The 12976-nt window shown below is 38.9% G+C and overlaps 1 protein-coding gene across 2 annotated transcripts in view; it reads right to left on the reverse strand.

Annotated features, from left to right (window-relative positions):
- The window catches only part of usp7 (ubiquitin specific peptidase 7 (herpes virus-associated)), a 115265-nt gene that overhangs the window by 75666 nt on the left and 26623 nt on the right, over nucleotides 1–12976 (reverse strand). The window contains exon 1 of one of the 2 annotated variants that reach the window (XM_028814376.2): nucleotides 1284–2369. The exons of the other annotated variant lie outside the window; for it this stretch is intronic. Coding sequence (XP_028670209.1) covers nucleotides 1284–1359 — 76 coding nt within the window. The 5' untranslated portion in view covers nucleotides 1360–2369. Of the gene's footprint in view, nucleotides 1–1283; nucleotides 2370–12976 lie in introns of those variants that run through there. 2 annotated transcript variants of the gene reach the window in all.

Below are 12976 nucleotides of genomic sequence, written 5' to 3' on the forward strand. Positions count from 1 at the left end.
GTCAACACCACCTTCATCGCCAATAACGTTTGAATAACATATTTACTATCAGTGGTATATGACGAAGCTCATAAGGAGTCTAGCTTTTTACATTTATTGGGGTGGGTGGCCCTGAATAATTAAAAATGGCGAGCTCCCACGCGCCCTCTTCATACAATGAAGCCACAAATCCCCGCGCTGTGAACTCGGGCTTTCTTAGGCCAGCACTTCAACCGTAAACAAAACCGCGAGCCCCGCATATTCAGATTAACGCATACTAAAGCCAGATGTTTTCCACTGATCATGAAAATTTGCAAAAAAAAAATTAAACAGTTAAGTGGCAAGTAATGAACACCTAAAGGAAAACCACATCCACTGTTGAAACGAATCATCAATGCGGCCCTAACAGAAAAAAAAAACGCCGTAAAAATAAAACATTGGATGTTGATCGAAATTTTGGGTAGGATCATTAAAAACAACACGTACATTTTTATTTTATTTAATTATAATCGATGCATGCACACATGCCGGCCACAGGCCACGCCAACAGGGGTGTTTATGTATTTGGTTAAAGCCTTCCCACTGTTATGTACAGCCCGTTTAGCCTTCCCGGGAACCACTCCGTTCGTAGTGTGGGGTGCAGAAATACGACGTGCCCGCATTATGTTCGTTTTCATCCTGAATTCGGAGCAAGTGGGCTGCCCTAGCATTGAAGAGCTTGCGCTGGAGTGTTATTTTTGGACAGGCCCTTGTAAGTTATTAGGCCTCATCTCCTAGTTCGTGGAATTAAGTGAACAGCAACATTAAAGAGATCCGTTTCTGGTTTAACCACTTTAATCATTAATTCCTGTTATTTTTATTTATTTATTTTTTACCGTGCCCGACTGTTCCACGATTGTACTTTATTTCTAAGCGACTTAAAAATAATGGAACGAAAACAAAGTCACGCGGAGTAGATTTAGCTACACTAACTCAACTATGCGCAGAATGGGAGGCGTGATCCCTGGCTTAATCTTGAAAATGCACAATGCCTTGAAAACATTTAAAGCATTGGACATACATTCAGAACTTTCAAGTCTGTAATGACATCGATGATATTTCAATTGTTTGTCAATGAAAACGCTATTAAAACAACAACAAAAAAGGTAACAGTCCCCTCCCAGAATTCTAAAGAACTTTACGTATTAGAAAACTGCCCAGCCTCAATTGAAATAACAATGCCAAAGTAATTCCTCTAACAATACTTTTCAGAAAGCTTAACAAGGCTAATAATTTAAATAAAATTAAGCCAAGAAGGCCTTTACCTTCCATCTCCATATCCTCGGGCTCGCTGAGTTGCTGCTCTCCAGCCTTCTGTTGCTGTTGCGAGTGGTGATTCATATCGGCAGCTTGATAGCTCTGGTTGCTGTCTTCGTTTCCCTCGGGGTTTTCTGAACTTGGATCCGGTGTGGAACGAGTCCGGGACTGGGGCTGGAGCTGAGGGGTCTGAGGGCACGGAGGATGAGGAAGAGGAGATTGGAGAGACAGGTCAAGCCGCGGCGGCTGGGCCTGTTCAACAAGAACCTCGGTCTTTCCTTCTGTCAGCGCCGGGGGTAGAGGGGGACAGGCCGCTGGGGGTGCGGGCAGAGAAACGCGAACGTATTTGCTCGCTATTCGCCCAATCTCGACGCCTTGGAGGGTTTGCAAGTCGCCGAGGACGAAGGGGAAAGGGGGGAGACAGGTGAAATATTAACGGAGGAAATCAAAAACGAGATCAGTTATAGCAATGCTCAGTATAAAATATACAAGGAAAATGTGGGCAAGGAGGGGAGGCGAGGCAGGGAGAAATAAACCTCACACTCCTCAACCTCCCACCGAAGCGATGTTCTGCCAAGCGGTGATCTAAACCTCAACCCGAAATGCAATATACTGCGCCTTTTAAATTGTAATTCTCCAGAAGAGGGCAAAAAAGCAAAAAGGTAATATCAATAATCATAGGCGCACTTGATGTAGTTCGTTAGCAAGAAGGCAAACAATATTTACGGATCTCCACAAAATTCCAGTTGCTTTCTCCTGTCCTCGAGTCCCTCTTTTTTTCTGAGATAGCGAAAAAAATCTTTCCATTCAAAAACAAACTGAAGGTGCACCAGCGATGTTTCATACAGATTGCATGTCTTTGGACTATCCCCCAGCGTTATCTTTTTTTCACTTTTTTTACAAGAGCCAGGATCTTTATATATTCTATATGTAAGTAGTTACATAGGTTTTCCCTCTATATTAAAAGAAGGCTAATTCGCAGTAGACCTGTCTTCTACCCGGTCCCGGTCCGAGTCGTTCACGTCTCCTCTCTGTTTGTGATGTTCAGTTTGAGGCAAAAAAACTCAAAATGGCGGCGGCGCTCTTCTCTGAAATGTCACATCCGCATGGAGACCCAAACAGTGCTCTCGCGCACGGCGAGCGGGGAGGCGCTGCCACTCAACACACGCGCGGTCCCGCCGTGACGCCGGCGACGTAGTCGTCCTCGTCCTCAGCAGCTGCCACGCGCTTTTGACCCCGCGCTCTGCAGTTTCATTGTAAAGAAGCGCAAGATTTGAAGTGTGCATCTTTAGCATTCGTTGTCTCTTCAGGGTTGCCTGCTATTACAGTCAAAATAACCCCTTCAGTAAGCAAATTTCCCCTATCCTGAGAAACATAAAAAACTAAACCTCTTAAGTATTGTTTAGTACTTTACATGATTCAAAAAAGTTGTTTCATAAACGGAAAACTATCCCGCTGTAAAGAAAGTTTTTTTTTTATCTCACTTGCGCAAGTAAATAATGTTGCAAAATTTGTCACTAAACTAACGCTGACTGCAGCTGTAGTAAAATATTTTAAACTATTCTGATTAACGATGCCTTTGGACTTTCAATACGTATTCATGTGCACCCAGGCTCTGGAACTCCTTACCTTTAGTGGTTAGGCAAGCCGCTTCAGTCGCCACATTAAAATCACACCTAAAAACGCACTTCTTCACATTGGCTTTTAATTCTTAACCTGTCTTATTTCCTTTTGCTTTTGTTATTTCTCTGTTTTATTGGGTCCCTTGACCTGTTTTTACTGTCTCTGCTTTAATTCTTTCTTAATGTTTGTTTTTAATATTTCGCTTTTTGTCTTGCTTGTTTTAACTGTACAGCGCTTCGGTCAGTTGTAATGCTGTGTTTTAAGCGCTCAACAAATAAAAATGGTATGGTATGGTATGGTATATGCAAAAGGGCCATATTTTGCACTGCATGAAAATTAGTAACAAGTAATGGGCAACCTTTGTTATCCTAAACAGATTAAAATATTTCACTTGATAAACGACAATGCTAATGAATAAACTCAATGAATGTACTCTTTAACGACATTAAAGTGCAACGAATGTCTTACATATACATCTCTCATATTATGTAAACTCCACTCTAAACATGTAAATGTAGTGTTCTGTGCTCTGATGTGAACCGTTTTACTTTGAAATGGAACAACTCCAAATAGTGTTTATGCCAAATTATAATATGCAATCAGATTCATTTACATGCCGAAAGATTTAGAAAAGTAAAGGTAATCATCCACCTTAATAAAAGGATAAATGTCTGTGTATCTGAATGTGAGTCCATCCTGTTGCTATGTCTCTGTCATTCCAACAGGTGGTGCATCACAAACATTAACACTACTTTTAACAATCCCATACCAAACGGCATATAACAGACCCAAATGCATTGAATTTGTAATTCCAGCAAATGGCACATCACACACATTTGTAGTAATGTCATTTTATTGCTACCAATGTTTGTAATGTGCCATCTATTGTAATAACACATACAATACATTTTATTACTACATGCATTACAAAATACATTCCAAGAAATGGTGCTCTACAAATGTTAATGCTGAGGTCTATGTTGATTGCTTAGATTTCAACCTGTGCACAGATGGGTAGCACAGATAATAAAAGGATAAGTGTCTGTGTATCTGTGTCCATTTGGTTGTCATGTAACAATCATGATGAGAAATGGTACATCTCACATTAAAAAAAAATCATATTAAAAAAATACCCTTTAGTTTTTAAGAATCCCACATTTTATATTTTTGCCCCCCCCCCCCCCCCAAATATTCCCCAAGAAACTGTTACCCATATTTTCCTTCCATGGCCCTGATTTCCCACCAAAAATTGAGGTATTCCTCCTGACCTGGTAATCCTGAGTCTCTTTTGGAGAGCAGATATTAATGAAATATTTTTAAAGTATATAATGGAACAGATGAGAGGACAACACTTTAGTTAATCAAATGAGCTTGCTGGACTGAAAGAAGCTTGTTTAACAAATTTCTTATGTAAGGAAATCCAGGTGATAGTTGAAAATGTCAGGCCTTGCAAATCAAATTAAAATGATGATGAGAATGAATGGAGAGACGGTGAACAAAATGTCATTTTCCCATCTAATTTATTGTGAAGGAAAAACATAACTGATAATGTTTTCCATTCACAGGTTATATGCACTGCATAATGTTACGGTTATAGGGCTGAAATAGCTTGAAAAGAGTACAACCCCACTACAAAGCCAAAGCCAGTCCCTGCAATTTGTGCTGGTGATTAATGACCAGTTCTCATTCACTAACATAAGAACATATGCAACTTGACAAATGAGAAGAGACCAATCAGTCTGTCAAACTTGTTTGTTAAGCTAACAGCTAAGCTGTTCCAGTATCTCATCCAGATAATTCTTAAAGATTGTCAAGGTTTCTGCTTTAACTACATGCCTCAGTAGTTTGTTCCAGATTTACACAACTCTTTGCATAAACAAGTGCTATGCAGCTTTAGTCCTAAATGCACTTCCCCTTAATTTCAACTGAGTACATGATTCATCATTAAGTTGAAAGAATACTGCTAAATCTACTGCTAAATTTGAAGAATTTGAAAACCTGGATGAGGTCCCAACACAGTTTCCTCTGCTCAGAACAAAACAGGTTTAATTCTCCGAGTCCATCACAGTACATGTCCCCTGCATGGCTTCAAGTGCTGCTATGTCTTTCTTAAAACTTGGTGAACAGAATTGCACACAGTACTCCAGAGGTGGTTTCACTAGTTCATGATATAGTCTGAGAATAATATCTCCCAATTTATGTTCAGCAGTTTTTACAATATAAACTAACATTGTATTTGCCATTTTAACAACTTATGAATATCGTGTCTCTATTATATAACAAAAATCCTGGGATGAGACAAGACTTTTTGGAAGATTTTCTCAAGTCCCACGAGTTGAGACCTTGGTCATGAGATTTTTTCAAGTCACGCCCTCCTCTCAACCATTTTCAACCGCGCACATGGTAATCTCACCTTTCATTTGTGTGAATGCTTTTAACAGACACAGTTTCTGCTCTCTCAGCTCTTATAAATTTTTATGTTTTCCTCACTTTAAGTTACCGATTAAAGTAGACTTATTATGTCCAAATCTTATTGAAGAATTTCATCACGAAGGGTTATCAACAGAAAAAATGAGTACACGGGCAATCCTAGCACCAAGAAACAACAAAGTCAAATAAATTAATGCCAAAAATGTTGATTGGTTATATGGCAGATTGGTTAAATGTGTATCAATAGACTATGCTGAAAAAGTTGGTGTTGATGGTGCAGAAGATGAAAACATCAGATTACAATATCCCAAAGAATATCTACAACCGTTAACACTGTCCGATCTTCCACTGCACGAATTACTGTAGAAAGAAGGATGTACAGTATCCAAGAAAGGTAATGTAGTACATCTTCTGAGGATAACATTACACAACAAAGGAGATCTTGATATGCCATTCGTATTAAAATGTTAACAGTTTCCCGTTAGAATAGCTTTTGCAAAGACAACTAACAAAACTCAGAGCCAAACATCTGAAAAACTTGTTTTATTTAATAGAGAGAAAGAAACGAAATTCAATTGCAGGCAGTTATACGTTGCATTGTCACGATGAAAGTCCAAACATAGAATCAAAATTCAATGCGATATTGATGAAAATTTAATTCAAAAAATTGTTTTTACTGGTTTTACAGTAAAAGTGTAAGATTAAAAAGTATTTGCATGTTAATTTCAAAGCCAAACAGAACGAAATTGTATTACGCAATGAATAACTCTAATGCAACATGAAATATAATTTATTTTCCAATTATTATGTTGTACTCTTTTTTAATATGGTTATTTACTAGCTGCAATGTAAAATAGTTCTATTATGCATATGTACCAATTCCCATGAAAATAAAAATCTGTTTAAATTGTACAACCGCATCCCCATATGCGAGCGACAGAACCACAAAGAGGTTAGCGCGTAGCGCAGACACGGGGTTGGCGAGCGAAGCGAGCAGGGGGCAAGGCCCCCTAGTCTAGAAGATGAAAATGTTGAGTCAATATCAACCACTAAATCCTTTTCAGAGGTTGCTTCCTGTTGGTCTGAGTCTCCCATCTTGTATTCAAAATTAACGTTCCTTTTGCTTACGTGTAGCACTTTGCACTTTTCTACTTTAAACAACATTTTTCAAGTGTTTGTGCAGATCTGAAGTCCAAGTCTTGTTGTTTTTGTTGCCTCCTCAGTGTCTGCCATTGCTCCCATTTTAGTATCATCTACACATTTCAGAAGTTTATTAACTATAATGAAATATTGGCAGGGTGGCACGGTGGCGCAGTGGGCCTCGGGTTCACTTCCCGGGTCCTCCCTGCGTGGAGTTTGCATGTTCTCCCCATGTCTGCGTGGGTTTCCTCCGGGTGCTCCGGTTTCCTCCAACAGTCCAAAGACATGCAGGTTAGGTGCATTGGCGATCCTAAATTGTCCCTAGTGTGTGTGTGTGTGTGCCCTGCGGTGGGCTGGCGCCCTGTCCGGGGTTTGCTTCTTGCCTTGCGCCCTGTGTTGGCTGGGATTGGCTCCAGCAGACCCCTGTGGTTGGGATATAGTGGGTTGGATAATGGATGGATGGATGGAAATATTGGCATTCATGTAAATCAGAAGAAGTAATGGGCCAAGGACAGTCCCCCGAGGGACTCCACTGATGACCTCATTTTACACTTGTCTATACTTGTCTTCTGCCAGTTAACCAACTTGAGATCCAGTTTTGTAAGTTACCTCTCATACCTGCAGTTTCTAGTTTCAGAATTAATCTTCAGTGTGGAATAATGGTGTCAAAGACTTTTTGAAAGTCTCAGTCAATTATGTTGTATGCTTTGACTTTGTCAACTATTTCAGTTGCCTGTTCAAAAAAAATCTAATGTATTTTGTTTGGCAAGATCTTCCTCTTATAAATCCATGCTGGCTATTATTTAGAATGTTTTTTTTTCACATAGGTACTTTTCTAACTTATTTCTTATTATAATTTCCATAATTTTCCATGGCACAGAATTAAGACTTATTGGTCTGTAATTACCAGGATTCATTTTGTCTTCCTTTTTGAAGACTGTAGTCACATTTGCAACTTTCCAGTCCTCAGGTACTTTTCTTTTCTTATGTAACTGCTCAGATTTGCCTAATAATCTATTATTTCTTTCACTACAATTGGTAAAATCCCATCAGGTCCAGGTGTGGCCTTGAAGTACATCTGACTGTTGTATTAGTTTTCTATTAAAATAAAAATATATGAAGCTCAGTATTATAAAAATGCATTTCCTGCTAATTATGTGTACTGATTTTTCCAGAAGTATCTATTTCACAATATTTTAGCACTTAAAATGTATGGATACAAACCTTCATAAAGTACCTCCATTCTCACAATCATTTATGTTATACTTTATGCAACACATAAGCTAGAGTTAGAGTGGAGCTGCTTCAATGAAGTATGGCTGAAGATTAAGAAACAATTACTCATAAACGAAATTTCTTATTTATCTACTCTCTGTATATAAAATCCTAAGCCTAATAGTGCAACGGTGATGTTTTTATATCACTTTTTTTATTGGGCTTATTTTAACCTAGATAAATATGTTTAGTATCATTCTTTTCAGAATTTATCGAACTTTAATGTGATGTTGTTAGATTTTCAAATTCCTATTCCGTTTTTAAATTATAAAGTAAAAAATATCAAGAACTCACGTCTCACGAGACAGGACTTTGTGCCAAAATATTTAACCACGCCAGGGGCCGGAAATAAAACACAAAGAGTAGGACAGCTGCTGTACGGGCTTTTAAATGTTTGAAGCGTCGCACGAGATGCAGATCATGCAGCACGGCAAAAGCAGCAGCAAGCCAGCAGCTGATCAAGCAAAAAACTATTTGTTTCCCATCGTATCACCGTTTAAGAGGGGGTTTCGGAGGAGCGATCGCATCTCTTTGGAGTGCGTTTAGCCCCTCTCTTCACAACGTGAGTGGCAGAGACGCAAAGTGGCTGGGGAGCGAAGCAAGCAGGGGGGAACCCCCTAGTAACATATAAAAAATAAAAACATTTTTATACCTTGCCACACACATGCACTTAGGAGGCAACTTGGAGGCTTATCTAATGGTAATTTGACCCAGACATGAGAGTTGGTGATGCTGCAGATCCCCTACAGATCAGATGACCAGCAGTCCCAGTGGTGTTGCTTCTGGATCACAGTTTCCTGGACCTGCCACCTCCGGTCTAGCTTCATTTTAAGGGGCTCCCCCACTATTTTGAGTCAGTCTGTTGTTTGACTCCAGTCTGAAAAGACTGAAAACAAATTTGCTATCTTTTGTTAATTTTTCTCCACTAATTATATGTGGTTCGCCTTTGAGGTGCCTCAACACTTCATCTTGTCTTGCCTCCTACTTTAGAACCTATATATACAGTATGTGAGTTCATATTGCAGGGTTTTTTTTTTCTTTTTTATTTCAAACTAGTCATTTAGCCCGTTACAATAACGGGCGATAGAACAGAAGTCCATAAACATTAGTAGGAACAGTCTATATTAAATGGCAAGGGACTTTGACCTCATTCTTTTTGTTGGTCGTATTTTTCTTTCTTTCAGCCTTTCTTTTGTTAATGTTTACTTGCTGAGCTGACCGTTCTTCGTGGGCTGCCGCCGTGTATTGTGTGTCTTTAATTTTCTGTGACAGTAATACTGTCTTGTACGGCTCTATTCAATAAGGGTGCGTAGATAATTTAGTTCAAATGGCTCTGGAATATGTGAAGAGCAACAGGTGCAGATCTTTATTTACGCACGCCTTTATTCGCTGCGCCCAACTGAGGTCGTCCTTTTGAGGCTCGCCTTTTTGTGTGCGCCCTTATTGAAGGATACCGTCTTGTACGTCCGCTGGCTTGTACGTCCGTAATATACCTTTAATTTTCTCTAGCGGTAATACAGGCGTGTGCGTCGGTAATATGCCTTTAATCTCCTCTGACAGTAATACTGGCTTGTATGTGGCTGTAATATGCGCCACTGTATTGTGTACCTTTAATTTCCTCTCGCAGTAATACTGGTTTGTATTTCCGTAAAACATCTCTAACTTTCTCTGACAGTGACATCGTGCATAGCACCGTGCCCCGCGCATGCGCACTTCACCAGAAGACACCCACACACGGACACCTGGATGCACATAGGGATTTTATATATATAGATTATAAAGGTATTATGTTTTGTTTTAACGGTATTGTGTTCTGTATTTGTTTCCCATTGTATCACCATTTAAGAGTGGATTTTGGAGAAGCGACCGCGTCTCCTTGGGGTACGTTCAGCCCCGCTCTTCACAACGCAAGCAGCACAGACGTGAAGTGGCTGGCGCGTAACACAAGGTTGGGGGATGGATATTGGCGAGTGAAGCAAACAGGGGGCAAACCCCCTAGTACAGGGGTGGGCAAATTCATTCCTGGAGGGCCGCAGTGGCTGCAGGTTTTTGTTCCAACCCAATTGCTTAATAAGAAGCACTTGTTGCTCTAGAAACACTTCTGCTTCATTTTAGTTATCTCCCTCGTTAAGATTATGAACCCTTATTGCTTATTTAAGTCTTAAACAGCTGCATTCTTGGTTTTTAATTGCTCCTTATTAGCAATAAGATGCAAATGACAAAAGAAACCAGCAGTTATCCATTTTGCTTGTTACCCTTTACACCTGTGTGTATTTATCGTGCACTATTTGGTTTAATTAAATACTTGGAAGGAAAGAGAAGAGATAAAAGAGAAGGACTGAGAATTACCCATCCGTTTTACACTTCAAAGTATTTGGATGATATCCTTAGAATGGAAAAAAAAAGCTAGGATATGAGAATGACTTGACATAGCAGAGTTAAAGCACTGACAAGCCATGAAATGTAATTATTGGCAAGGATTGTTTTCTAATTAAGCAACTGGGTTGGAACAAAAACCTGCAGCCACTGCGGCCCTCCAGGAATGAATTTGCCCACCCCTGCCCTAGTAGATAAATAAATATATACACACATACACACTATGGTCTGAACACACACCAGAATGACTAAAAAGGAAAAAAAAATAAAAAGAATGAAAACTTCTCACTTGGCAGTTACAGTCACAGAGAGGAATCATACAGGTGTATTGCCTCCTGGTATAAAGGAGCCCCAGTGGCGTTTCTTGTCACACATCTGATAAATAATTTGTTGGCTGAAAGCCCTCAGTGTTAGTGTGTCAAAGAGAGGACGTGCAGCATTGTTCATGTCTTCATTCACTCCTCCTCTACTACCTCCAGGGGGTCCAGAATGTGTCCTATAACCCTACCCTTTTAATTAGTTTGTTGATTTGATGGGCCTTTTTTGAAGTGATGTTACCAGATCTAGCACGCAACAGCACAGAAAATCGCAATGCCCTTCTCAGTGTTGTAGATGATGTGAAGGATGTCACTACCCACATTAAAGGAATGCAGCCTCCTAAGGAGAAAAACAGCCTGCTCTGTCCTTTCGTATATATTTCCCCTGTGTTATGAGACCAGTCCAACCTGTCATTGATGTGAATACCCAAGTACTTGTAGGAGTGCACCACTCATCCACCTACATATCTCTGAGCTTACCACAGGCTGAATGATACTTAAGGCAATTGATTTAAAGATTTACTGAGTAAAGGGTCTGGGTACTTGTGTGAATGGGATATTTCAGTTTTTTATTTTTAGTAAATATGCACAAATTTCTAAAATCTTGGTTTTGTTTTGTCATTATGGATTATTGAGCATTGCTTGATGAGAGAAAAAAAATATTTTAATGATTTTAGCATTAAGCTACAACATAATAAAATGTGAAAAAGGTGACAGGGTCTGAATAATTTCTAAGGGCAAAGTAGATGGCTAGATTACAACCTTATCCAAAGCTCATGAAGATTTTCACAAAGCTCATTCATGGTGGAAACAAGAAAATTCATCTTCATACAAGGGGTTATCAGAATCTGAAAAAAAAAAAAAAAAAAAAACTAGCAAGCCACGTGCTTGAAGTGGGGACAGTGTCAGCTTTTAAAAATATCTGTATGAGATATTGGTATAACTTAGCTATTAGGTAAGCAATCTAGCTTGATGGAATGAATCATCTTCCCCTCTTTGTAAAATGCATTCTAGTCATTATTATTACACCATTCATGTGTTTTGTTCTGTTGAATTATTCAGCCTGGGTCACTAAAGCCTTGTCAAAGCTGGTGTGCCGCTGAAAACCTTAGTCTGCCAGCACTGACCTAGTTCCTTTCTTTGCTCTGCTGACCAATTACATTTTAATTTGATTGTTTACAGACGACACCCTTTGGAGCTGATTCTGCTCTTGTGCCCATTTATGCCAGAATACAAACTTCCTGACTCTGAATTTGATAAGGAAATTAGAAAAAAAAGGCTGAACAGTTCATGACACATAACCAGACGGCATATTTATTTAAATTCAAGAGTTTGCAATGAAAAACTTTAGGAACAAGGCTGATGCTCAGTTGAGGAAAAATACACTTTTTAGAGCTTGAATTGAGTGTACAGCAGGGGTATCAGGATCTTCCAGGATAAGAGACAAAAAAAAAATCAAAATATCAGACTGGCCAATAGTATTCAGTCCTCAGCAAATATTAGTGCTGAACTGCACACTATCTTTTCTCACTGCAAATCCAGGCCTCTGCTGAATGAACAAGGACACTACATACCGGATAACAGTACCTAACTGATTTGCACTGAAAAATGAAGCAGGAAGAAACAGACAACTGGAGCCTAGTCACCCAGAAACTTGGCAGACTGGCAACAGAAGCATGACTGCAGCATGTTTTGCAGGGCACTTTCTTAGAAACACGTTATGTTTCTCCACTTTTGCTTACTTTTGTTCAGTTTATTAAAAAATAAGGTAAACACCATTAATTGATGCAGTAAGTGCTATATCATTTACATGTAATCCATTAAACCTGATATTCTCAAACTCTGACCAGTTCATTAATTGAAGGCTAATCCGTCCATTGTATTTGGATTAGTAGACTAATTGCAAGATGCTCTCTTGTTTGTGTACAGAATTTATTGAGTAAATCCAGAATGTCCCATTGATTTTGTTATACTGTATCATGTAAAATTACTTTTTCGCAGGATGCCACATTGGTTCTATGGCTGGTGTGCTTACTTCACATTCATTAAATTTCAATAAAGATTCTTCCTTTAATCTCATTAATCTTAAATTAATTCACACCTTGGCACTGTGTATGGAAGTACACATGAATGTGTGCATTGATGGACTAACATCCCATTCAAAGTTAGTTTAACCCTTGTATACATGGGACTTTCAGATAACAGTAATATTTACTATTATATATTATAATATATATACTGTTATATACCTAGGGTCTTTAGAGACATGGCATATATTTAAATATAAATCAAGCAATAAGTAAATATAATTGTCAAAGCTTTTATTGAAACTTCTTCCCTGAACACTTTACTTCTTTTTAAATTAATTTTTAATTGGTAGTTTCTTTTCATTTTTAATATTGATATTGTGACCACTAGGGGCTCCACAACACCAAACACCAAGTACAATTGTACAGGCACAGTCCTGGGTTCAAAATACATACTTTTATTTCTTGGATTATCTTTAATAGTGCTCTCTCTTGTGAGTACAAGTCAGCACA

The sequence above is a fragment of the Erpetoichthys calabaricus genome, chromosome 11, assembly GCF_900747795.2.
Source record: "Erpetoichthys calabaricus chromosome 11, fErpCal1.3, whole genome shotgun sequence".
NCBI lineage: Eukaryota > Metazoa > Chordata > Cladistia > Polypteriformes > Polypteridae > Erpetoichthys > Erpetoichthys calabaricus.